The 26,065-nt window shown below is 44.2% G+C and overlaps 1 protein-coding gene across 2 annotated transcripts in view; it reads right to left on the reverse strand.

Moving 5' to 3' along the window:
* The window catches only part of SNX29 (sorting nexin 29), a 179,820-nt gene that overhangs the window by 133,094 nt on the left and 20,661 nt on the right, over positions 1-26,065 (reverse strand). For both annotated transcript variants that reach the window (XM_058156920.1, XM_058156919.1), the window contains exons 9-14: positions 25,548-25,666; positions 20,718-20,799; positions 18,554-18,636; positions 12,478-12,541; positions 10,466-10,594; positions 5,950-6,032 (exon numbers count right to left, since the gene is read on the reverse strand). In XM_058156920.1, coding sequence (XP_058012903.1) covers positions 5,950-6,032; positions 10,466-10,594; positions 12,478-12,541; positions 18,554-18,636; positions 20,718-20,799; positions 25,548-25,666 — 560 coding nt within the window. The remainder of the gene's footprint in view (positions 1-5,949; positions 6,033-10,465; positions 10,595-12,477; positions 12,542-18,553; positions 18,637-20,717; positions 20,800-25,547; positions 25,667-26,065) is intronic.

Genomic DNA, 26,065 nt, shown 5'->3' on the forward strand with positions numbered 1-26,065 from the left:
TATAAACCAACATTGTATGTTTGTAGTTAAAAGCATTATGTAGCTTTAAAAACTTTGTTGCATCATCATGCATCCTGATTGGCTGAGCTCTGTAGCCAATGTACTTAAGGAAAGTTTTTTTTTTAATTTGAATTTATATCCCGCCCTTCTCCGAAGACTCAGGGCGGCTTACATTGTGTTAAGCAATAGTCTTCATCCATTTGTATATTATATACAAAGTCAACTTTTATTGCCCCCAACAATCTGGGTCCTCATTTTACCTACCTTATAAAGGATGGAAGGCTGAGTCAACCTTGGGCCTGGTGGGACTTAAACTTGCAGTAATTGCAAGCAGCTGTGTTAATAGCAGACTGCTTAGTCTGTTGAACCACCAGAGTTGAATTATGGTTTGTGTGGACTACACCATTGTTACCTGCTGATATGCTGTAACTCTATATTTGAGCTCTATGCATGATCATTGCTTGATCATGGCTATTTACTGCTTCTTTAATATTTACTGACTGTTTTGTATTGAACTTTGTTCCTGAATGAAACTAAAGAAGATCTGGTTTCTTGTGTTTTTCTACGATTGGTAAGAAGACTTGATATTTGAAAAATACCCCTGGACTGACTTTATATGTGTATGATCTGGATTGTTTTTGGACTATAATTTTGCTTTTTCCCTAAAAGCAAAATATTATCAACACCCAGTTTGTTTGTATGTTAACCGTTATTGTCCACAATCATTCTCAGTCGCTTTCGTGCGTAATTTCAAAGGGTACTCTGCTCAATAGTCCACAACATTTGGTTGTGAGACAAGATTGCTCTTATCAACGTTCAACTTCAGAAATGTGTGCTCCAGAAACCCGCCGTGTGTTTTAAATGACAAAAAAAGGAGGTCACTGCACTTAACTTGCCACAAAAAAGTGGAGAGTTTTTTTAAAAAAAATGCAATTTAAAGTGTTAAATAATCTGCTTTTAATCTCTTCTCTTTCAATTTTTTAGATGGTCGCCGGAGGAAAGGAAAAAAAGAAAAACCCACACATAAAAATCCCAACTGCGCCGGGGATTTATTTCCCTATTCTGTCGAAACTCACTGACCTCAACTAACAGCAATCGGGCTGAAAGGAGCTCAGATATCACATCTGACTGTCCTAAATTTAGAGAAATTGAGTCATGCTTAAATCCCATTACAGGCAAAGTGAGCACACGGCACATTCATTCCAATGGAAAGTAAAATGTACAAACTAATTGTCATGGGATTTTACCAGGGGTGAAATCCAGCAGGTTCTGACAGGTTCTGGAGTATTTGTGAATGCTCCAACACTGGAAGTTTTTAAGAAGAGATTGGACAACCATTTGTCTGAAGTGGTGTAGGGTTTCCTGCCTAAGCGGAGGGTTGCACCTAAGGCTAAGAGAACCCTGAGCACGTTATCCAGCGGTGGGTTTCAGATATTGTTACCACCGCTTCACCACGCATGCTCGCTTCACACACGCGCACCTTCTGTGCATACATCCGATGTTCTGCGCATGTGCTTTCCTTGCGCACACACCTTCATTGCTTGCACCCGGTTGTTGTGCCTCGTCCGCTTTCCCCGCAGCCGGGCCCGTCTTATCTGCTTCCGAACGCTGAGGAATGTCCTAGTATGCCTCCCAGCCCCAGCCCTGGCTCCATGCCCAGACAGGCTGAGGAAGAAGAAGCGCCTCCAGCCCCCAGCCCTGGCTCCATGCCCAGGCAAACGGAGCAACTAGACCCCTCCCCCTCCCCCACAGCATGTGAGCCTGAGGAAGGTCAATTACCAACAGCTGCAGACTGGAGTGACCCTCGCTTCAGGAGAATTGATAAGCGGCATCAACAGAAGGAAGGGAGGGGCAGGCCTGGATAAGTGCTGAGTCATGGAGCCACACCCCATGGCCTATATAAAGGATCTGCTTTCTGGCATTCTCTGAATCAGGCAAAGTCGAACTTATCTTGCTGAAATCACTTTCTGGTCTCCTGCCTGCCTTGAGAACTTTGCTAGGACTTTGGCAGAGCTGCAGAGGCACGCCTGATTCGGATTTCCCTGACCCGGCCGTCAGCGGAGGAGTGGGACACGACACTGGTCTTGAAAACGTGCCTAAATAGGATGGCACAGAGCTGGGGCAGGTGAGTGGGCCTACCTGCGATCCACTATCGCAGGGGTAGTCAACCTTTTTATACCTACCGCCCACTTTTGTATCTCTGTTAGTAGTAAAATTTTCTAACTGCCCACTGGTTCCACAGTAATGCGCCATGTATCCTCATCTGCGCATGCCTCTCGTGCATCGTGGATTGGGTTTGACGGGGGGGCGCCGGCTACCAGCTCTGCTTCTCTGTTACAGCTGGGTGGTGTGGGGGGAGATGCGCGAGCTATTCTGGGACGAGGCTCTTTTGTTTGCGGTCGCACTATAGCGCCATTTAGTTTCACTTACGTAACGTGAACTAAACTCATGTGCGGGCGATACAAATAGTATATTTTCAGAAATTTAAATTGTCACGGGGAATTTTATGAAAACCTAATGAAAATGTTTTTAAATAATGCGATGAAAATTTTTTAAAAAGTCAATTAAATAAAAAAAAAAAGGAAAGTGCTTCAGGATCAGACAAAACTCCTACCGCCCACCATGAAAGCTGGAACGCCCACTAGTGGGCGGTAGGGACCAGGTTGACTACCACTGCACTATCGGTTCGAGTGAACTGGTCCGAACTGGCTGAATATCACTCTGATGTTATCTAATATTAAACCAGAACAGTGGTGAGATTCAAGTAATTTAACAACCGGTTCTCTGCCCTAATGATTCCTTCTAATAACCAGTTTACCAAACTGGTCAGAAAGTTAACAACCAGTTCTCCCAAAGTGATGCGAACCGGCTGAATCCCACCACTGAACCAGAACCAACTTTTGCAGAAATCCCTGAGAATCTCTGCTTTCCTGTTTGCAAATATCCAATAAAAACTTTCAAAAGAGGATTTTTCCCGTAACGGAGAGTTGGGGGAGAGGGAAAGTTTCGTTTTGTAAGTACATTTGGAGAGACAAAGACACCAAGAAGCTTGGTATACATATTTAGTTAATCCTTGCTTGGGGGAAAAAATGACACAGTAATACTTTTAAGAAGCGGGTCTATATTGATTTTCACTGTTTCCCCAAACAGAAATTAAGTCTTTTAATTCCTGCAGGAGCTCAGCAAAGTCTCCGGCTGGAAGACTCCAGCTGTGAATGCCAATAGAAAATTGTTTCTATAGCTTAAGCACTGGAAGTGAAATAAAAGGATTTTTTAAAACTGCTTGTCAAAGGATTAAATTTCCTCCAACAAGAAAATGAGTTATTAAACTAATATTATATTAGTTTTTAAACAAGCGTACTTCCTTCTGTCAGTCACCTAGTTATTCAATGTGGCGCTCAGTCCCACTTTAAATTATTTCTAAGTGAAAATAAACTTGGAGGAGGAGGAAAAAAAATGTGGTTTTATTGGGTTATCAGGATAATTAAATGTTTGGAATGAGGGCGGAAATGATCCTATAAATTTGCTAAAAGGGTATTCACCATTGTTTCTAATATTTGCAAGCCCTCACTAAAAAGGCTTTTCCTTATTCAGCAACATATAAGGTTCATTATGGGATGTAGATATGCGTGGTGTGGTGGCCTAGAGGTGGAGCTCTCGCCTCACAATGTGAGTTCGATCCTAGGTAGATGCAGATATTTCTTACTCTGGACACCATGGGAATGTATCTGTTGTGACCCAGGTTCCTGGACTCGGACTCCTGGACTCGGATGATTCAGAAAGTGAGGAAGAAGACCTGGCAAGGCCTGCTTCTCCTGGGCCCTCTCCCTCCCTGGCACCCACCCAAAGGGAGGAGGAGGGGCCGGCAAGGCCTGATTCCCCCGAGCCTTCTTCTGATTTGGCAACGCCCCAAGAACAATCTTGGCTTGATGCAAGACTGCGAAGATGTGACCGGCGCGTGCAGCAGAGGAGGCGTTGGGACAAAGTCAAAGAATGATGAGTCACGGAGTGACACTCACAGAGGCTATAAAAGCAGGAGGCGGAACTTCCTGGCTTTTTGTCGTAGACAAAGCAGTGAATTTGCGCGGGCAAACTGTATCAATGGAGGGAGGAATATATTCGTGAGTAACTCTGGCCTTATCTATAATTTCCTAGTTATCTCCAGAGACTTGGCAGGCGCATGGGTAGACGTGGCCAGAACATTTATTGGTGTAAATAAACTAGAAAAGAAGGCCTTTGACTGACTCTTTGTTGGGAGTATTGGGGGAGGGAAACAGAACAGTATCTGCTGCAAAACTCCGCATTGGTGACAGGGAGGACATCCGGCCAGTAAACTCCAGTAAACTACTGCCTGTAAACTCTGACTCCACCCCGCCAAGGGATTATGGGGTCATTAAACAATGACATCATGGGTTGTAGATGCTCCATCATTGGAGGTTTTCAAGAAAAGACCGGACAGCCATTTGTCCAGGATTGTATAGGGTCTCCCGCTCGAGCAGGGGGTTGGACTAGAAGATCTCTAAGGTCCCTTCCAACCCTATTAGTCTACATTCTATGTTCTGTGAATAAATGTATCAGTAGAAACTGACACTTTTCAACACTGGCGTTGCAAAGAACTCTTGAGGGTATCATGGACAGCTAAGAATAAAACAAATGGATCATCCAATAAATCCACCAGGAGATTTCATGGGACACAAATAATGAGGCTCAAATGATCACACATTGGATGCATAATAATGAGACCCGACTCCCTTGAATACAGTAGTCTATAATGATGGGAAAGGTGGAAAGAAAGAGGAGAGAACAACCAGCCACAAGGTGGATGAACTCAGTTACATCCGTGATGAATGGATGAGTGGGGAGACCCAAAGGACCAGGCTGGCCAAGGATCTACTTAGAAAAAAATCAACTTATGTGGTTGCTAAGAGTCAACACTGACTTCATGGGACATAATCAGCCCAACTCGAAGTATACAATTATCATCAAGAGACTAAAAGAATGGAGATGGAAAGGAACGGGCTGGTCACATAGCAAGAAGAACTGATGGCAGGTGGACCAAGGCAGTCCTAGAATGGATCCTACCCAGGGGTGCTATTCAGCAGGTTCTGGCAGGTTCTGGAGAACCGGTAGCGGAAATTTTGAGTAGTTTGGAGAACCGGCAAATACCACCTCTGGCTGGCCCCAGAGTGGGGTGGGAATGGGGATTTTGCAATATCCTTCCCGCCATGCCCACCAAGCCATGCCCATCAAGCCACACCATGCCCACCAAGCCACAGCCACAGAACCGATAGTAAAAAAAAAATTGAATTCCACCACTGATCCCACCTGATAAAAGCATCCACAAAACAAAATGGAGCTATATGACATCAGCAAGTATTACAGGCCTAGCTGGCAAAAGAAAACTCAGGACTGTATTGGTTGGAAATGTCTATAGATATTCTCCATCATCCAGGTCAAGGTTTTCCCAAAGGTGCTTTTTTCAAGAGGCAAGTAGACTTTCTGGTTTTTCTTTGAAGATGTTTTGCTTCTCATCCAGGAAGCTTCTTCAGCTCTGACTGGATGTCCTTCCATTCCCCACCATCCAGTCAGAGCTGAAGATGTTTCTTAGATGAGAAGCAAAGAAAAATCAGAAAGTCAACTGGCCTCTTGAAAAAGCACCTTTGGGATAAATCGATTGGAAACATGCAAAACAGCCCTTCATCCTGCAGTGGATAGACAATGGCAAAAAGGAGGAGGAGGAGGAGGAGGAGGAGGAGGAGGAGGAAGAGGAGGAGGAGGAGAACCACCCATCCCAGAGTTTTCTGGTTGTTAAGTGAAGAGTGCTTGATTGTATGACTTTCGTGTTGGTGTCATTGATTGAATCTGGTTGAGCTTCCCCCATTGGCTTGGCTTTTTGGAAGCCAGTGAAAGAGGGAGATTCTATTCCTAGGAATGGAGAGTCCGACTCACCGTCCATGGTTTGACCTTCTCTTTTCAACATCTGGACAGCCCCGACGTATTTCTTTAGCTGGACTTTGAGTACCTCATTCTCCCTGCAAAGTCAAGAACAGGAAGATGGGACCGTTATTTTAACGGTGCGCTTCAAGGTGTTGGTGAACGTCTTCAAAGCGCTCCATGGCATAGGGCCGGGCTATTTACGGGACCACCTGCTGCTACCGAATACCTCTCACCGACCCGTGTGCTCTCACAGAGAGGGACTCCTCAGGGTGCCGTCGGCGCGACAGTGTCGTCTGGCGACGCCCAGGGGAAGGGCCTTCTCTGTGGGGGCTCCCGCCCTCTGGAACGAACTCCCCCCAGGACTTCGTCAACTTCCGGACCTCCGAACCTTTCGTCGCGAGCTTAAAACTCACTTATTCATCTGCGCTGGACTGGGTTAGTTTTTAAATTTATGGGTTTTAAATGGGTTTTTATTCTAAATTTTTAATCTTGGCCAATTTAATAAGTTTTTTAATTGTATTTTAATCGTATTTATATTGTATTATTGTGTATTTTTTATCTGGCTGTGAACCGCCCTGAGTCCTTCGGGAGAAGGGCGGTATAAAAATTTAAATAATAAATAAATAAATAAATAAATCAAGCCAGTCAAATCAGCTTAGGTCAAGCTATGCCAATCCATTCGTCTTCCATGTAATGATCTAGTATTAGCGCTTGAGCTATCTCGTGCCAAAGTGATCCACTTAGTCCTTGACTTACAACCGTTCCATTGAATAATTCAGTGGTATTCAAAGTTACAACAGCCCTGAACATAAAAATGACTTATGACCGTTTTTCACACTTATGACCGTCGCAGCATCCCAATGGTCACATGATCAAAATTCGGACACTTGGCAACTAGCTCATATTGATGAGGGCTGTTGCAGTGTCCCGGGGTCACGTGATCCCCTTTGGCCACCTCCTGACGAGCAAAGTCCACAGGGAAGCCGGATTTGCTTAACAACCGTTGTTACCAGTGGTGAAATGTAAAATTTGTTACTACCGGTTCTGTGGGCGTGGCTTGGTGGCGGTGGTGGTGTAACGTGACTGGATGGGCGTGGCCAACTTTTTTTTTTTTGTTACTTTTAAAAGCATTTTTTCTACAACCTCTTCGGCCGAAGAGGTTGTAAAAAAATGCTTTTAAAAGTTTCTGACGATCCCAGCTGCGTTGCCTGATCCGTCAGAGGCTTTTCTTTTCTTTTAAAAGCATTTTTCTTTTGCCTGCAAAAGAAAAGAAAAGCCTCTGACGATCAGGCCACTCAGCTGATCGTTAGAGAGTTTTAAAAGCATTTTTCTACAACCTCTTGACCGAAGAGGTTGTAAAAAAATGCTTTTAAAAGTTTCTGACGATCCCAGCTGAGCCGCAGGATCGTCAGAGGCTTTTTTTTTTTACTTTTTCTTTTTTTAACTTTTAAAAGCATTTTTCTAGAGCCTCAACATTTTTTTTAAAAAAAACATATATTATACGGATATAAAACCGGATGCAATATTCCAAGGGTGGTCTTGGTTTTGGTCGCCATGATGTAAAAAAGATGTTGAGACTCTAGAAAGAGTGCAGAGAAGAGCAACAAAGATGATTAGGGGACTGGAGGATAAAACAGATGAAGAATGGTTGCAGGAACTGGGCATGTCTAGTTTAACAAAAAGAAGGACTAGAGGAGACATGATAGCTGTGTCCCAATATCTCAGGGGCTGCCACAAAGAAGAGGGAGTCGGGCTGTTCTCCAAAGCACCTGAGGGTAGAACAAGAAGCAATGGGTGGAAACTGATCAAAGAAAGAAGCAACTTAGAACTAAGGAGAAATTTCCTGACAGTTAGAACAATTAATAAGTGGAACGACTTGCCTTCAGAAGTTGTGAATGCTCCAACACTGGAAATTTTTAAGAAAATGTTGGATAACCATCTGACTGAGATGGTGTAGGGTTTCCTGCCTGGGCAGGGGGTTGGACTAGAAGGCCTCCAAGGTCCCTTCCAACTCTGATGTTATGTTATGTTATGTTATGTTACCAAGGCATAATAAAGCGGCACTAACACTTCTTACGATCTTGACTCTATCCCTCCTGTTAAATGCAGCTTACGTCTCGCCTGTTTTTTTTTAACAAGTTGCCAGTGCAGAGCTCTGCCCAATGCAAACCGATTTGCATCAGGCCTTTTTTTCCCCGACAACTTTGCAACTGCCTCTCCAGCAAAGGAATATACGTTACATAACAATGAAATTTTAATGAAGCTCCTGAAGGCATTTTAACCAGCTGATGGTTCTGATTTCCTAGGAGTGGAGAGGCAGAAAACAGCACTGGGAGTGAGTTGGTGAGAGAGCATCCGGGCTAAGATTATCACTCCATGCCAAGAATCAAAGCACTTTGCTTACGGAAAGCATTTTAGCTTTCAAGAAGTGGCCAGCTCTGGCAAAGGTTATAAATGGGTTCCTTTATTATCAATTGGGAGCTCCATACAGCCGTGATGGCACGTGTGCCCAAAGTGGCACACGAAGCCATGTCGCCCGGCACGCGTAGCCTTGCCTATGTTGTGTCTTGCCCGCTCTCACTGCAGCCGGGGTCTTCTTATCTGCTTCCGAACGCTGAAGAATGTCCTAGTATGCCTCCCGGCCCCAGCCCTGGCTCCATGCCCAGACAGGCTGAAGAGGAAGAAATACCTCCAGCCCCCAGCTCTGGCTCCATGCCCAGGCAAACGGAGCAACTAGACCCCTCCCCCTCCTCCACAGCATGTGAGCCTGAGGAAGGTCAATTACCAACAGCTGCAGACTGGAGTGACCTTCAGAAGACTTGATAGGCGGAGGCAACAGAAGGAAGGGAGGGGCAGGCCTGGATAAGTGCTGAGTCATGGAGCCACACCCCATGGCCTATATAAAGGACCTGCTTTCTGGCATTCTCTGAGTCAGGCAAAGTCTAAACATATCTTGCTGAAGTCACTTTCTGGTCTCCTGCCTGCCCTGAGGACTTTGCTAGGACTTTGGCAGAGCTGAAGAGGCACACCTGATTCGGATTTCCCTGACCCGGCCGTCAGCGGAGGAGTGGGACACGACAGCCTGTTTGTGTTCTGGGTTTCTGGTGCGCATGCGCACACGGCGATCAGCTGTCCTTCACGTGCACGGCACTGCCAAAAACTGGTGTGTGCATGCGGGCCGGCCAGCTGATTGTCGGGTGCGCATGCGCAACAGAATCTGGAAGTTCAGCTTTTCTAGAACGCGACCTCTTGGCGCGTGGGGCAGTGCCGAAACCCGGTGTGCACATGCGTGCCGGCTAGCTGATTGTCAGGTGCGCATGCGCGCCAGAACCCGGAAGTTCGGCTTTTCCAGAGCGCGACCCTGATGAGCGCGCACGCGACATTTCCATGTGACCTTTTCAGCACTCGGTACCGAAACGGTTCGCCATCACTGCCATATAGTAATGTTAAAATTGAGTGGTGTTTTTATAGGTTGGGATCTTTGATGACACTGGAAGTCCTCGACTTACAAACGTCATCGAACCCAGAATTATGGTCATGAATCGTTGTGGTCATCAGTCGAAGCACCACGTGACCAGACGCAATATTTCAGCATATTTTTTTTGTCTTTGCGGTGGTCGTTAAGTGAATTCAATTTACCAATGGGCATTTTTTTTCCTCTCCTGAAAATTGGAAGTAAACATCGGAAACTGGCAAAAAAAAAAAAAAGTTGAAAATTGTAATCATGTGACGTGCGGTTGCTGCAAATAGCCATAAAGGTGAGTTGGTACTCAAAATGCTATCAGATGACTTAGAGGATGTGGCCGTCACATCTTTGAAATGCAGTTGTAATCAACTTTTGGGGGGATTCGTCGTAATTTCGAATGGTTGCTAACCAACTTTGAACGGTCACTAAACGACTGGTTGCAAGTTGAGCACTACCTGTAGCAGAATTTATTCTCCTTCTCGCTCTCCCCAGGATGCCGCCACCCGTCAAAATAACAGACTGGGATCATGAGCCACGGTGGCGCAGTGGTTAGAGTGCAGTACTGCAGGCTACTTCTGCTGACTGCCGGCTGCCTGCAGTTTGGCAGTTCGAATCTCACCAGGCTCAAGGTTGGCTCAGCCTTCCATCCTTTTTAGGTTGGTAAAATGAGGATCCAAATTGTTGGGGGCAAGAGACTGACTCTATAAACCGCTTAGAGAGGGCTGTAAAGCACTATAAAGTGGTATATAAGTCTAAGTGCTATTGCTACTGTCCTTCCTCCCTCCCTCCCTCCCTCCTATGGTGGCATAGTGATCAGAATACAATATTGCAGGCTAAATCTGCCGACTGCCAGCAGTTTGATTCTCACCAGCTCAAGGTTGACTCGGCCTTCCATCCTTCCGAGGTGGGTAAAATGAGGACCCAGATTGTTGTGGTAAAGATGCAGACTCTGTAAACTGCTTTGAGAGGTCTGTGAAGCACTGTTAAGTGGTATATATGTCTACGTGCTTTGCTATTTTGCAGAAACCCTAAGCAAGATCACCACCTAGCCCATGCCGCTACCTTGCCAAGGCCTGGATCCTCACTGTGTAGTGTTCTTCATGCTCGGAAATTTTCTTCTTCAGGTTATCCACCTCTTGACGGAGTCCTGATGAATGTTCCATCTCGCCCTCCAAGAGGCTTCGCAAGGAACTGCAGAGAAGAGCACAGAGTGAGATGGATTGCCTGAAATCTGAAATCAAGACCAAACTTTTTTCAGAAGGGAACCCAAAGGAAGAGGACTCCCTGGAGGCGCATTTGGCGATTTTTCCACCAAGGCTGTGAGGCAGAAGCTCAGCAGAAGGTGGAGCCACTTCAAAACAAACGAAAAAAAAGGTTCCCTCAGTCTTGGGAAAGTGTGAGAGAGGAATTCAAAGCAATGCTGCCTTGATTGTGTTAGGTATAAGCGGAGGCAGAGTGGGGCTTTGAGAAGGTTTCAAGGTTCGGTTAGAATCAGAGGGGGGTTTCAGCAGGTTCTGACGAACCGGTAGCGGAAATTTTGAGCAGTTTGGAGAAGCGGTAAATACTACCTCTGACTGGCCCTGCCCCCATCTATTCTCTGCCTCCCAAGTCCCACGGGGCTGTCCTAGAAACAGCGAAGGACCGGCCCTCAGTGCCTTTGCCAGCGAAAACAGAACACGGGAAGGGCCGCACTCGACCCTCCCGAGCTCCGTTTTCGCTGGCAGAATGCTCGGACCACCACAAGTGATGTTGAGCTGGCCACGCCCACCCTGGCTATGCCCCACCCCGCCCCCAGCCCCACATGGTCAAACATAACCCTGATGCGGCTTTCCCTGAAATCGAGTTTGACATCCTTGTCCTAGTGGAAGCAGAATCATAGCATGAGTAGAAACACACACACACACAAATGAATATTTCTCAGAAGTATATAATATAATATAACAACAGAGTTGGAAGGGACCTTGGAGGCCTTCTAGTCCAACCCCCTGACTAGCAAGAGTAGACAAGAGTAGACAAATAGCAAGCGTGCATTTGGTCTCGGAGCACGTACAAACATCTATTTAGAGATCTTTTGCACGCGACAAGTGCTCTGGTTCAACACAACTGCAGAGGCACGGAGGTACTTCACAATGGGATCAAGATGTAATCCATGAGGTGTGGAACTTCTGGGGAACAATCCACATTGCGGGCTGGAATGTGCATCCGGGGAAGGATCTCAGCAAGAGCACTATGGTTTCTCAGGATATTCCGGGGGCGGAGGGGCCAAGACAAGAGACTGCACAGTCCTAAACTGGAGGGGGAAGATAGGAAGAGGCGCAAGGTAGCCATACCTGAGAATCTCTCAGAGTACATCTATTAGGTTGGAAGGTTATAACTTTAGTCTGGCAAGATTCTGTCTATTAGGTGTAAGCAAATAAAGGATTGGAATTGACTGGATTTTACCGTGTTGTCCTTTGGGGCTTGGATCAGGGGTGGGCTTCAAAAAGTTTAGCAAGGGGTTCTCTCTCTGGTGGCTGGGTGGGCGTGGCTATGGCGGGTGTGGCCTAGTCAGCCTCCTGCACCATGGCAGGGGGAAGGGTTTTGCCCTCCCTGGGCTCCAGAGATTTTTCCTCGAACCTCCGGGAGGGTGAAAATGGCCTGCCCAGGCTCTGGAGGCCCTCTGGAGGCCGGAAATGGGCCCATTTCTGGCCTTCCCAAACTTCCAGTAGGCCCGTTTTTGCCCCCCCTCCACCTCCGGAGCCTCTGCCCGCACCCTGCACTCACCTGCATCCAAAACGGGCCGTGTGGGGACTCCTGGGAGGGGAAGGGAGGGATGGGCAGGGCCAGCCAGAAGTGGGATTTGGGGGTCCTCCGAGCCGCACAGAATCTTAGCTAGAGGTTCTCCTGAACCCCCAGCAGCCCACTCCTGGCTTGGACCTGACAAGAGTAGAACTACTGAGCCTCAGATCTGCTGTTCTCTTTGTTTGTCGGTGTAAAGGATTGCTCGACCTCAAATCAGCTTCAAGCCAATCTCTGTTCACATGTAACGTGTGTAGGCTTTCTGCAGAAATGACCCAGAGCATCATTTGCTTTACCTAGTCTGTTCTTCTAGTTCATGCTTTCTGTTCATCATGGCTACGATGGCTTGCCGAAGTTCCGCTTGGGGGGGGGGGGAAATAAGACAAAATTAAGTCTATTATTCTTTGTAATGAACACTTAGTCATCTCACGCAGAACAGTTCTTAAATTCATGCCGCGTAAGCACAGATATTTGCGTTTCAGTTAGAGTTCAGTTGATTTCATCCTTCTTATTTTAACTGTTTTAGTTAACACAAAACGGCTATCAACACTTCCTAAAACAGCCTCTCCCCTCCTCCAAACCCATAACCCTCCAAACGCTTGAAGATTATGCTGGTTTCAAGAGAAGGGAAATACAACAGTAATAACCCCAAATCAGATGGTTCTTATTTAGAAGAACTCTATTCTAGACCAGTATCTTTCTAAATAAAGATGGAGTGATAGAAGAAAATATTTGTAGCTCAGGGCTGAACTGTGCGGTCCTTGATGCTCTCTGGGTTTCGTTGTTTTCTTGCAGATGTTTCATGACCCAACTAGATAACAACATCAGTGCTAGAAGGGAGTGGGGTATGGGAGGAGGAGGAGGAGGAGGAGGACTGTGGGGTCCTTCGTGCTCTCTGAGCTTGGTAGTTTTCTTGCAGATGTTTCATGGTCCAACTAGGTAACATCTTTAATGCTAGAAGTAGAGTTTACAGAGGAGGAGAAGGAGAAAGAGAAGGAGGAGGAGGAGGAGGAGGAGGAGGAGGAGGAGGAGGAGGAGGAGGAGGAGGAGGAGGAGGAGGAGGAGGAGGAGGAGGAGGAGGAGGAGAAGAAGAAGAAGAAGAAGAAGAAGAAGAAGAAGAAGAAGAAGAAGAAGAAGAAGAAGAAGAAGAAGAAGAAGAAGAAGAAGAAGAAAAAAAAAAAAGGGGGAAGAGGAAGAGGAAGAAGAGGAGGAGGAGGAGGAGGAGGAGGAGGAGGAGGAGAATGACAATGCGGTTCTTGGTGATCTCTAAGCTTGGTTTTCTTGCAGTCATTTCATGACCCATCTAGGTAACATCATCAGTGCTAGAAGGGAGCGGGAAGACATTTGTATATAAAACAGAGCAAACCTCACTCCCTTCCCGCACTGATGATGTTATCTATTTGGGTCATGAAACATCTGCAAGAAAACAATCAAGCTCAGAGAGCAACAAAGTCCCCACAATTCAGAAGGAGCAAGGACTTCCTCTATAAATGATTGGTATCAAATGCACTTACTACAATTTCTCCCCCCCCCACCCCCTACCCCACAAAGTCTCCAGTTAAACCTAGCAATGCTTTACTTCTCCAAATTAGCATATTTGAGTGGTTTATCTGCAGAAAACAAAATGAGCCTGTTTACAAGCATACAAACATCTCCCCAGGCCAAGGTGTTAATTTAAAGCCACTTTCAATGGCTAATCTAAACCACCAGAGCCTGCGAGCACTCTTGAGAATGATGGGGAAATGAAATGACTTATCAGCATACATCTACAAACTTTTTTTTTGGTGTGTTGGTAAAATAAGCATCCTAAATGAAAAATAAAGATTTGCTTCCAGGCTTGGCAGAGAGTCAGAAACTTTTCTTTTTGGATGTAATGTTCAGGCACAAAGTATCGGTTCTATGCATTAAGTTCCAGTTCAGACGATTTATTGCTCAAGCCTATACAAGAATCTAGTCGACTAAAGTTCAATACTAAATTGGTGCCGGATAAATTCAACAGAATTCAAGAGAAGTTGGAGTTGAACCATTTATGGCAATGTAGCGATTCTAAGCTGATGACTCTCTTAACTCCACCCCGCCCCAACCCAAGCTCTGCCTGCTCTTCTCCTACATTAACGGACAAATCTGCACCTCTATAACAGTCGGGTTTGGTTCTGCAACGCAGCAAGACAGACACAGACTTCAGAGGATAATTAGAAGTGCAGAAAAAACAATGGCTACCAACCTGCCTTCCATTGAAGACCTGTATGCTGCACGAGTCAAAAAGAGGGCTGTGAAAATATCTACATACCCCTCACATCCTGGACATAAACTGTTTCTTTTTTTTTTTTAATAAAAAACTTTTATTTCCATTTTCCAACAACCTATTCAATGTACAGTCTCTTATTCAACATTAGTCATTAACTTTCATTTGTTACTTATTCGGACCTGCCCAGCTACCACTTCCTTCCTTAACAAACCTTTCCTCCTCCCTTCTCTACTTTCTTCTACTTTCTTCATCCTCCTCTCCTTCGCTTTTCTACTTCCTCACCTCCTTCCCCACTCTTCTCTTCCCCTCTTTCTAACCCTCTCTCTTTCCCTTCTTCTTCCTCTCCTTTCCCTCTCTTCTACCTCTCTCTTTCCTACCTACTTTCTTCCTTCACTCTCTCCTCTCCCTTTCCATTCCCTTCTGAAATGGCAGCTGAGCAGCCCCGATTTCATTTCAAATTATTTCTATTTCTTAATTACATATCTTCAATCATTCCTTTACATTGATCCTTCAGATCAGAGTCAGATGGTGCGGTATAGAAATGTAATTATAAATAAAAAAATAAATAAAAATTCCAGGGGCTCCCAGGGAGCTCTACCCAGACCTGACCACTCTTCTCTCCCCCTTCTCCCGGGGGAGAGAATTCCAAACCGTTTGACAGCCCATTTACGCTGTCAGGGACGGTTTGACGAAACGCAGGGTAGACGATCCCAAAGGAACGTCCACGAAGCCTGCGTTGCCAGTGGAAGTCCCCAAACTGTTTCAACTCCTACCCTCAAAACGACACTAAGAGAACACTGCACACCAGAACAACTAGATACAAGGACAGTTTCTTCCCGAACAACATCACTCTGCTAAACAAATAATTCCCTCAACGCTGTCAAACTATATACTAAGTATGCACTACTATTAATCTTCTCATCGTTCCCACCATCTCCTTACACTTATGACTGCATGACTGTAACTTTGTTGCTTGCATCCTTACGATTTATATTGATATTGTTTCCTGATTATTCATTTGTACCCTATGACTATCATTAAGTGTTGTACCTTATGATTCTTGATGAAGGTATCTTTTCTTTTATGTACACTGAGAGCATATGCACCAAGACAAATTCCTTGTGTGTTCAATCACACTTGGCCAATAAAGAATTCTATTCTATTCTATTCAAACAGAAACTTCTTATGGACTTTTTCCTTTTACATACGATAACGGCAGCCGGACTTTTATATGCTCAAAGGGGGAATGGCTTATAGATACCTATAATGTAACAATGGACCCTGAAAAGTGGTGGAATTGGCAGAAAGAGATGGGGAAAATTTGACCATTTTGATGAAAGAAAAGACTGGCAAATTTTATTTCTACTTTGAAAGTATGATTGTACTTTTGCCAAGGAAGTGAAAGGCCCGAAAACCTGATTTGGGGGGAATTGATGTTTAGCACTTATATAGGATTATCAAAATGTTCAGAATTATCAAAATGTGCACAAATGTTCATCTTAAGAGTAAGAGTTTGATGTAGTCTTATATTTATATCTATCAAAAAAAAAAGAAGTTATTCTTTTCTATATTTTTCTCTTTCTTCCTTCCTTTCTTCTTTTCCATTCCTTCCTTTCCTCCTTTCTCTCTATTGATAAATAGAGAGAGTTAGAGAGAGAGGTGTGGGGGAGATAGATACTCTGTTTCCCCCCCCAAAATAAGACATCCCCTGATAATAATCTCAATCGGGCTTTTGAGTGCATGGCAATAAGGCCAAGTGCTTATTTCAGGGTTCAAAAAAATATAAGACAGGATCTTATTTTCGGGGAAACACGGTAGATAGAGATACAAATGAGATAGATAGATAGATAGATAGATAGATAGATAGATAGATAGATAGATAGATAGATAGATAGATAGATACATACATACATACATGATAGATTAGATAGATAAATAGATGATAGATAGAGATAGATAGATAGATAGATAGATATAGATAGATACATACATACATACATACATACATACATACATACATACATACATGATAGATTAGATAGATAAATAGATAGATGATAGATAGAGATAGATAGATAGATAAATAGATGAGAGATAGATGAGAGGTATAGATAGATAGATAGATAGATACATGATAGATGAAATAAATAAATAGATAGATGAGAGATAGATGAGAGGTATAGATAGATAGATAGATAGATAGATAGATAGATAGATAGATAGATAGATAGATAGATAGATAGATAGATAGATAGATACTGTAGATAGATAGATCAGATGCGCCCATCTGATTGACAATCTTAACTGGGGCTTATTTTGGGGATCGGGCTTAGATTACAAGCATCCTGAAAAATCATGCTACAATTTATTTTCTGGTTGGGTCTTATTTTCGGGGAAACGGTGTGTGTGTGTGTGTGTGTGTGTGTGTGTGTGTGTGTGTGTGTATGTATATTTGTTTTCTGAGGTTTTCACGGGTGTTTGTATGTAGGTCTTTGGTTGTTCGGGTTTTCTCCCGTGTAAAATTGGAAGTGTCTTGGCGACGTTTCGACAAAGTCTCATTCGTCATCTTCAGGCTTATATATATAAAATATCTCAAAATATTTGTTTTTTTAACAAGTAGTTTCCCTCCCCCCGACTTTTTTCCCCCCCAAGGGAACAGCTTCTGAACAATGAAGCTTCCAACCTGTTGCATAGCAACTTAACTCGCTAAACATGTAGCAGGTGTAACATACGGAATACGGGATGACGTTAACACCGTCTCAGCTCTTCCAACAAGTGGGATTTTTTTTTAAACAGCCTTGCAACATGTGGGAAGCTGAGAGAGAACTTTTCCTGCCTTCCAAGTCTCTTGTGTTAAATAACTTTGTTGGTTTTCCAAAAAAAAAAAAAAAATACGCAAAGTTAAAAGAGAAAGAAAATTAGAAAAAGAAAAAGGCTCTGAAAATATATATTGTGGCTCTCAAAGCAAATATCCCATCATTTGCAGGCTCATGTAGAAATCAGGAAGAGAAAAGTTGCTCATTTGAATGAACAGCAGAAACTTATAGCATTCGTGCGAGCACATCTTCCGGACCTTTTTTTTTTTTTTTTAATATTCACAACTCAGATGAGTTTATTTTTAAAGGACAGGGACACTGAAGTAAGTCATCTTCCCTGGTATCTCCAAATTAAGTTTACTGTCACCCGCTTAAATGCACAAAGCCGCTAGGAAAAAAGTCAATTGCTGAATACAGATATACAGAATCGGCAAACATAGAGGCAATGCTGCCCTCTCCTGGACAACCGATGTTACTCAATCTTCAATGGCTCAAAAACATTTCTCAAAAGGACTGGTTTGCCTGCTGCAAAAATTACAGTCAGTCCTTGATTTACGACCACAATTGAGCCCAACATTTTTTGTCACTAAGTCAAACATTCGTTAAGTGATTTATTTTTTAAAAATCTATTTTGGAGGTCCCAAGAAAGCAAAAAACTCACGGACAGGCTATTTGGAATAGAACAGATTGGTCAACTCCATGGGCAAGTTGAATATTTCTCTTTCTAAAGATAGCTCAAGGGACGCAGTGACTCAGTGGCTAAGACGCTGAACTTGTTGATCGAAAGGTCGGCAGTTCAGCGGTTCGAATCCCTAGTGCCGCATAACGGGGTGAGCTCCCGTTACTTGTCCCAGCTTCTGCCAACTGAGCAGTTCGAAAGCTCGTAAAAAAATGCAAGTAGAAAAATAGGGACCACCTTCGGTGGGAAGGGAACAGCGTTCCATGCGCTGTTGGCGTTGAGTCATGCCAGCCACATGACCACGGAGACATCTTTGGACAGCGCTGGCTCTTTGGCTTTGAAACGGAGCTGAGCACTGCCCCCTAGAGTTGGGAACGACTAGCACAGATGTGCGAGGTGAACCTTTACCGTTACTTTTACCTCAGCTTGGAAGTTCAATGTTTGCGGTTTAGGCAGAATTCATAAAAAATATTTAGCAGCCACAAGCAGCCAATGCCAAGCCTCGACAAACCTAGCTTTGAGGGTCTCCCCAGATGGCAACATGTTTTGACGAAACTTTTTCCTAACGATCCAAAGTATTAAATAAAAACAGGAAAACAAATTCCAAACACAGTCGAATAGCTACCTACCGACGGTCATCGACTCTGGCACGCTGTCGGAAGGCAAAAGTTCAGTTAATGCCTTCTTGTGGACAGGAGAGCTAGCTTCTACCCTGTGTGTAAAAACAAGAGAGGGAGATTGGTAACAAAACAAAACAAAAATAGCAACCTGAAACCGTTAGAATGACTGAAACAAGAGTCAAAAATAATTTGCTCCAAGCTTAATCAAAATCACCCCGTAGGAGCCTTTGCAGCCTGGATACAACTTGTGTTGTGTCTGCGCCCCCCGAGCCAGGCCTCCTGCCAGAAAGTGACTTGGAAAGTGAGGGGGAAGAGCCGTCAGGATTTACCTCGGGAGCACCGGCTTCCCTGGCTCAGTTCCAGGAATCAGAGGCAGGCCAGGTGGAAGAGATAACGAGGCCTCCGTCCCCTGACTCTTTCCCCCCTCCAGACCCAGCTGATGGCAATCAGGCCTGGCTGGACCCTAGGTTTCGTAGGCAGGAGAGGAGGGAACAACAGAAGCAGGGGTGGGGCAGGCCTAGGAAGTGCTGAGTCATGGAGCCACACCCCACAGGATATAAAGGCAGCAAGAGCTGCTGTGCCTCTTCGTAGCAGGCAAATTAACTGCTTAACTAAGAGCTGAAGTACTGTTTGTTCCTGGGTGACTCATTGTCGTCGAGGGAGATAACAGAGACACTTGGCAGATGCTCACTAGTTTGCTGCCAGAGCTGATAGTGCCAGCTAATTAAGCCATCGCTTGGATGGAGGCGACGGGGGACAGAACAACTTGTGGTGCAACCAGAACAATCTGGAACTGAACACACTCAAAACCGTAGAAATGGTGGTAGACTTTAGGAGAAACCCTTCCATACTTCCACCTCTCACAATACTAGACAACACAGTATCAACAGTAGAGACCTTTCCACAACACTGTCAAATTAGAATAGAATAGAACAGAATTTTTTATTGGCCAAGTGTGATTGGACACACAAGGAATTTGTCTTGGTGCATATGCTCTCAGTGTACATAAAAGAAAAGATACATTCATCAGGAATCATAAGGTACAACACTTAATGATAGTCATAGGGTACAAATAAGCAATCAGGAAACAATATCAATATAAATCATAAGGATATAAGCAACAAAGTTATAGTCATAAGTGGAAGGAGATGGGTGATGGGAACGATGAGAAGATTAATAGTAGTCCAGATTTAGTGAATAGTTTGACAGTGTTGAGGGGACTATTTGTTTAGCAGAGTGATGGCGTTCGGGGGAAAAGCTGTTCTTGTGTCTAGTTGTCTTGGTGTGCAGTACACTATAGCGTCATTTTGCTGGTAGGAGTTGAAACAGTTTATGTCCAGGATGCAAGGGATCTGTAAATATTTTTACAGCCCTCTTTTTGACTTCTGCAGCATACAGGTCAATGGAAGGCAGATTGGTAGCCATTGTTTTTTTTTGCAGTTCTAATTATCCTCTGAAATCTGTGTCTTTCTTGTTGGGTTGCAGAACCAAACCAGACAGTTACAGAGGTGCAGATGACAGACTCAATAATTCCTCTGTAGAACTGGATCAGCAGCTTCTTGGGCAGTTTGAGTCTGCATTATTATTACTATTAATCTTCTCATCATTCCCATCACCCACCTCCTTCCACTTATGACTGTATGACTGTAAATTGTTGCTTGTATCCTTAAGATTTACATTGATATTGTTTCCTGATTGCTTATTTGTAGCCTATGACTATCATTGTTGTATCATTAAGTGTTAAATTGTACCCTGTGACTATCATTAAGTGTTGTACCTTATGATTCCTGATGAACGTATCTTTTATTTTATGTACACTGAGAGCTTATGCACCAAAGACAAATTCCTTGTGTGTCCAATGAGACTTGGCCAATAAAGAATTCTATTCTATTCTTTCCCATGGGCGTGGCTTGTAGGAAGTTCACAAAAAGGGATCACATGACCCCAGGACACTGCAACCGTCATAAATGTGAGTCAGTGGCCAAGCCTCTGAATTTTGATCATGTGACTTTGGGGATGCTGCAATGGTCGTAAGTGTGAAAAATGGTCATAAGTCCCTTCTTTCAGCGCTGCTGTAACTTTGAACAGTCAGTCCATGAACTGTTGTTAAGTCAAGGACTATCTGTAGGCTGGAGATTTTGTTGAATGACCTTTTAATTGATGAGTTAATTACCTGTAGTGCAATTCAGCATTGCTGGGAGTCAATTCTACTGAAAAATCTGCATTTTCATGTTCATTGCCGTCCACCAGATTTTCTAAAGTAGCCCGATAGAAAGGTATGTTAGTAAAAATATGACATATTATCCTCCTCTTCCCTTTTTCAACTCTACACACAAAAGGACTAGGAGTGACATGATAGCAGGGTTCCAATATCTCAGGGGCTGCCCCAAAGAAGAGGGAGTCAAGCTCTTCTCCAAAGCACCAGAAGGTAGGAGAAGAAGCAATGGGTGGAAACTCATCAAGGAGAGAAACAACTTAGAACTAAGGAGAAATTTCCTGACAGTTAGAACAATTAATCAGTGGAACAATTTGCCTCCAGAAGTTGTGAATGCTCCAAAACTGGAAGATTTTAAGAAGAGATTGGACAACCATTTGTTTGAAATCGTCTTTCAGGGTGTCCTGTTTGAGAAGGGAGTTGGACTAGAAGACCTCCAAGTTCCCTTCCAACTCTGTTATTCTGCTATTCTGTTATCCCTTGGCCAATAAAGAATTCTATTCTATTCTATTCTATTCTATTCTATTCTATTCTATTCTATTCTATTCTATTCTATTCTATTTATGTACACTGAGAGCATATGCACCAAAACTAATTCCTTGTGTGTCCAATCACACTTGGCCAATAAAGAATTCTATTCTATTCTATTCTATTCTATTCTATTCTATTCTATTCTATTCTATTCTATTCTATTCTATTCTATTCTATTCTAATTTCCTCTCGTCTCTTCTTTCTCTTCTATCTCTTCTATTCTCTTCTATTTTCTATTCCATACTCTACTCTATTCTACGCTACTTTATTCTAAAATCTGCAGGCTGAAATTCATTGTACCCCTTTATTTAAGATTGAAAACCTCCTTTGCTAAGAATTAAGCAAATTAATAGGAAGGATAGCAAGAAAACAAAACCAAAAAAAAGGAAGAATTAATACAGCTCACGCCCTCAACATGGAAGAAAGAGCAAGGTCACTCCGATGATGATTACTACAAGGAGTAAAACTACTGACAGTTTCCACAAATCTCATGAACCTGGGATGTAAGTTGTTCAACTCTGCAGCAGCATCCTTTCTAAACCCAGGACAACGGCTGTTTATGCCAAAGGTCATGGTTAAACAAACCACAGCTTAAAGCTATTTGAAAACCTAGTTTTAGATTGTCAACTTGGTTGTGTCTTCAGATTCCCTTTGGCTACCCTACTCCAGAGATAGATAGATAGATAGATAGATAGATAGATAGATAGATAGATAGATAGATAGATAGATAGATAGATAGATAGATAGAATAGATGGATGGATGGATGGATGGATGGATGGATAGATAGATAGAGATAGAGATAGAGATAGAGATAGAGCTATAATAGATCGATCAATTGATCGATCAATAGATATAGATAGATAGATAGCTATAATAGATAGATAGATAGATAGATAGATAGATAGATAGATAGATAGATAGATGGATGGATGGATGGATGGATGGATGGATGGATGGATGGATGGATAGATAGAGATAGAGATATAGCTACAATAGATAGATTGATCAATCTATTGATAGATAGATAGATAGATAGATATAGATAAGAGATAGATAGATAGAGATAGAGATATATAAATATGATAGATAGATAGATAGATAGATAGATAGATAGATAGATAGATAGATAGATAGATAGATGATAGATAGATAGATGGATGGATGGATGATAGATATACAGATATACAGATAGAGATAGATAGAAAGATGTATATTATTTATACATTTTTCTTTTAGAGATGTATATCTTTTGATAGCCAGGGATCAGCATATTTGGTGCTAGGGAAATGGAAGCAAAGGGATACAAGCTTTTCTTGCTAGAATTTTATAGCCCTGAGGCCTAACCTTCCTTGTATAAGCTCTAAGGTCCTAAACTCAAACTCTCCTCGACCAACCTGTCCTCAGCCTAATTGAATTTTATTATTGCTTTCTTTTCTTTTATGGCTGCTGCATAATGGCTTTCCTCTTTTCTATTAGATTTTTAAATAATTCATGCTCTAAATTGTCCGCTGGGTTGGAATTCCCCATAATGAATGGCGTGGGAAGGAAATAAAAGCATAATTTGTATAAAATGACTAGCTGGCATAGAATTCTTTTTTTTTCTTTTCTTTTTTTAAGTTCCTATGTTCTGCAACTTAAGGACTAAAATGCTGGAATTCGGCAGAAGTTAGGAACACAGTCGCTAAAAAGAAACCCTCCAGTTCTCCAAATAACACCTTGATTTACAACTACAATTGAGCTCAACATTTCCACTGCTAAACAAGACAGTTGTTAAGTGAGTTTTGCCCCGTTTTAAGACCTTCCTTTCCACCTTTTGTTAAGTGAATCACTGCCGTTGTCAAATCAGCCACACGGTTGTTAAGTGAATCTGGCTTCACTTAACAACCATCAACTTTGCTTGTCAGGACGCAAAAGGGGATCACGTAACCCTCGGGACGCTGCAACCGTCGTAAGTACATGCCAACTGCCAAGCGTCTGAATTTTGATCACGTGACCACGGGGAATGCTTGCAATGATCGTAAGGGTGGAAAACGGTCGTAACTCACTTTTTTCAGCGCCATTGCAGCTTCAAATGGTCACTAATAAAAGCATGGCTGTAACTCGAGGACTACCTGGTTGCCAAGCAACTCAATTCTGATCACGTGACCACAGGGATGGCGTGAGGGTCAGTTCTGAAGGAAGCTTCTTAGAAAAGAAGCGAAACGTTTTCAAAGAAAAAAAATTAAAAAAAACAAACAAGAAAGCCCAGGGGCCAAATCGGGAAAAAAAGCCCCTTTGGAACCTTGGAGGGGATTTAGTGATATCAAAACCTATTGTTGTGCCTTGCCCGCCCTCCTCTCCTCAGCCGGGCCCCTCCCATCTCCTGCTATCTGAGCCAGAGTCTGATAATGAAGAAGAACGGCCTGGCATGCCTCCAGCCCCCAGCCCTGGCACCATGCCCGGACAGAATGAGCAAACAAACCTCCCTCCTACAGCCAACGTGCTAGAATTGCCGGCAGCAGAGCAGGAGGACAAAAAGACACAATGGACGGATCCCGGCTTCCGGAGAATGGAGAGGTGACGTCAGCAAAAGGAAGGGAGGGGCAGGCCTGGATAAGTGCTGAGTCATGGAGCCACACCCCATGGCCTATATAAAGGATCTGCTTTTTGGCATTCCTTGAGTCAGGCAAAGTCTCATCTGGTTGCTGAAGTCACACCTTGGATTCCTGCCTGCCCTGAGAACTCTGACACGAATCTGGCAAAGCTGCAGAGGCTTCGTGGCCACGCTTGATACAGACTTCCCAGACCCGGCCGTCAGAGGAGGAGTGGGACACGACACCTACTGTATGTTTCGGAGTATGACACACTTTTTTCCCTCCTAAAAGAGGCTGAAAATTTGGGTGCGTCTTATACTCTGACTGTAGCCCCACCCCACCCGTGGGCCCCCACTCTTTGGCCTCCGCACTTCCTCTTCCTGGCTGCAGAGATTACCGCAGACAATGGCTTGTGTTTTTGGGTTCTGCGAGTCGCGTTTTCAGCCTCCAAACGCTCCGTTTGAGAGCCCTTCAAAGCTGCGGGGATCGCCAAAGCACACTGCCACCCGAAAACGCGATGCGTTTTGGAGGCTGAAAACGCGACACGCGGTGCCCAAAATAGCTACCCGGAACAGCTGCTGCCTTCTCTTAACCTTCCGCACTTCGCCTGCTTTAGACACTGGAGCTCCCTCCGACGATCAGCTGTGCTTTAGAAACTGTTTTTAAACCCCAACCAGCCCAAATCTCAAAACCAGCGAGCTGGTGGAAACGTCTCGAGAAAAAGGGAGGAAACTTCTCACAGGCTTCAAGCAACCATTCCTGGCATATCAGATAGATGGGGGCCGGCTGAAGAAGGGCCCCACATGACACCTTGGGGAGACGTGGATTGGACACTCAACCTGGGTCCTTTGGGGGAGGGATTTGGGATTGCTTTCAATATCTAATTTTCGCGCCTATTGCTTCAGACCTTGCTTTTCTTTCGTTGCATTCAGTTCATACTCAGTAAAAGTACCTTTCTCTACAAACATGGACTTGGGGTTTTTCTTTCTTGGGTTTTGAACGGAGGCTGTTGTGCCTCGCCCACCCTCCTCTCCTCAGCCGGGCCCCTCCCATCTCCTGCTATCTCAGCCAGAGACTGATAGTGAAGAAGAATGGCCTGGCATGCCTCCAACCCCCAGCCCTGGCACCATGCCCGGACAGACTGAGCAAACAAACCTCCCTCCTACAGCATGTGAGCATGAAGCCAGCCACGAGCTAGAATTGCCGGCAGCTGAGCAGGAAGACGAAAAGTGGACAGATCCCTGCTTCCGGAGAATGGAGAGGCGACGTCAGCAAAAGGAAGGGAGGGGCAGGCCTGGATAAGTGCTGAGTCATGGAGCCACACCCCATGGCCTATATAAAGGATCTGCTTTTTGGCATTCCTTGAGTCAGGCAAAGTCTCATCTGATTGCTGAAGTCACACCTTGGATTCCTGCCTGCCCTGAGAACTCTGACAGGAATTGGGCAAAGCTGCAGAGGCTTCGTGGCCACGCTTGATACAGACTTCCCAGACCTGGCCGTCAGAGGAGGAGTGGGACACAACAGAGGCACATGATGTGTTGAACCTGACCGGGCTAAGGATGCTAGCCAGATGAATACCTGGTAAGCAGAATATATTTTTTTTTCCCTATTTTCCTCCCCCCAAAAATAAGGTCCGTCTTACACTCCGGTGCGTCTTATACTCCGAAAAATACAGGTACTTACCAGTCTGGGGAAAAGAACCCACAGCGCTGACTGGGAATAACTCATCCGCGTCATCGTTCAACATTTGTAGAGGCGTCCCCGTGCAAACCAGCGAATGGGATGTCACACCTTCAGCAGGTCTAGTTAATTATTTTAAGACAACCCCCCCACAAAAAATAGTAAGTGGTGGGAAAGGAAGCAATTTAACAGAGGAATGTCCAACCTTGGCTGCTTTAAGATCCGTGGGCTTCAATTCCCAGAATTCCCCAGCCAGCTTGGCTGGCTGGAGAATTCTGGGAGTTGAAATCCACAAGTCTGAAAAGTTGCCACGGTTGGTCACTGCTGATCAATTCACATGGTGGACTTTCTATGAAAGGTTAAGTTCAAAGGGCTGTCTACATAACCGCCCTTCGAACTTAAGGCAGATTCTTGGATTTCTCACGTACGTCACAAAGTACATGATACCGTAACTTGAAGTAAGGCACAAAAAATGTCTCCAGAGGTAACAACCACACTTAACAAGCACAACTGAGCCCGGA

Source organism: Ahaetulla prasina, chromosome 14 (genome assembly GCF_028640845.1).
Source record: "Ahaetulla prasina isolate Xishuangbanna chromosome 14, ASM2864084v1, whole genome shotgun sequence".
NCBI classification, from domain to species: domain Eukaryota; kingdom Metazoa; phylum Chordata; class Lepidosauria; order Squamata; family Colubridae; genus Ahaetulla; species Ahaetulla prasina.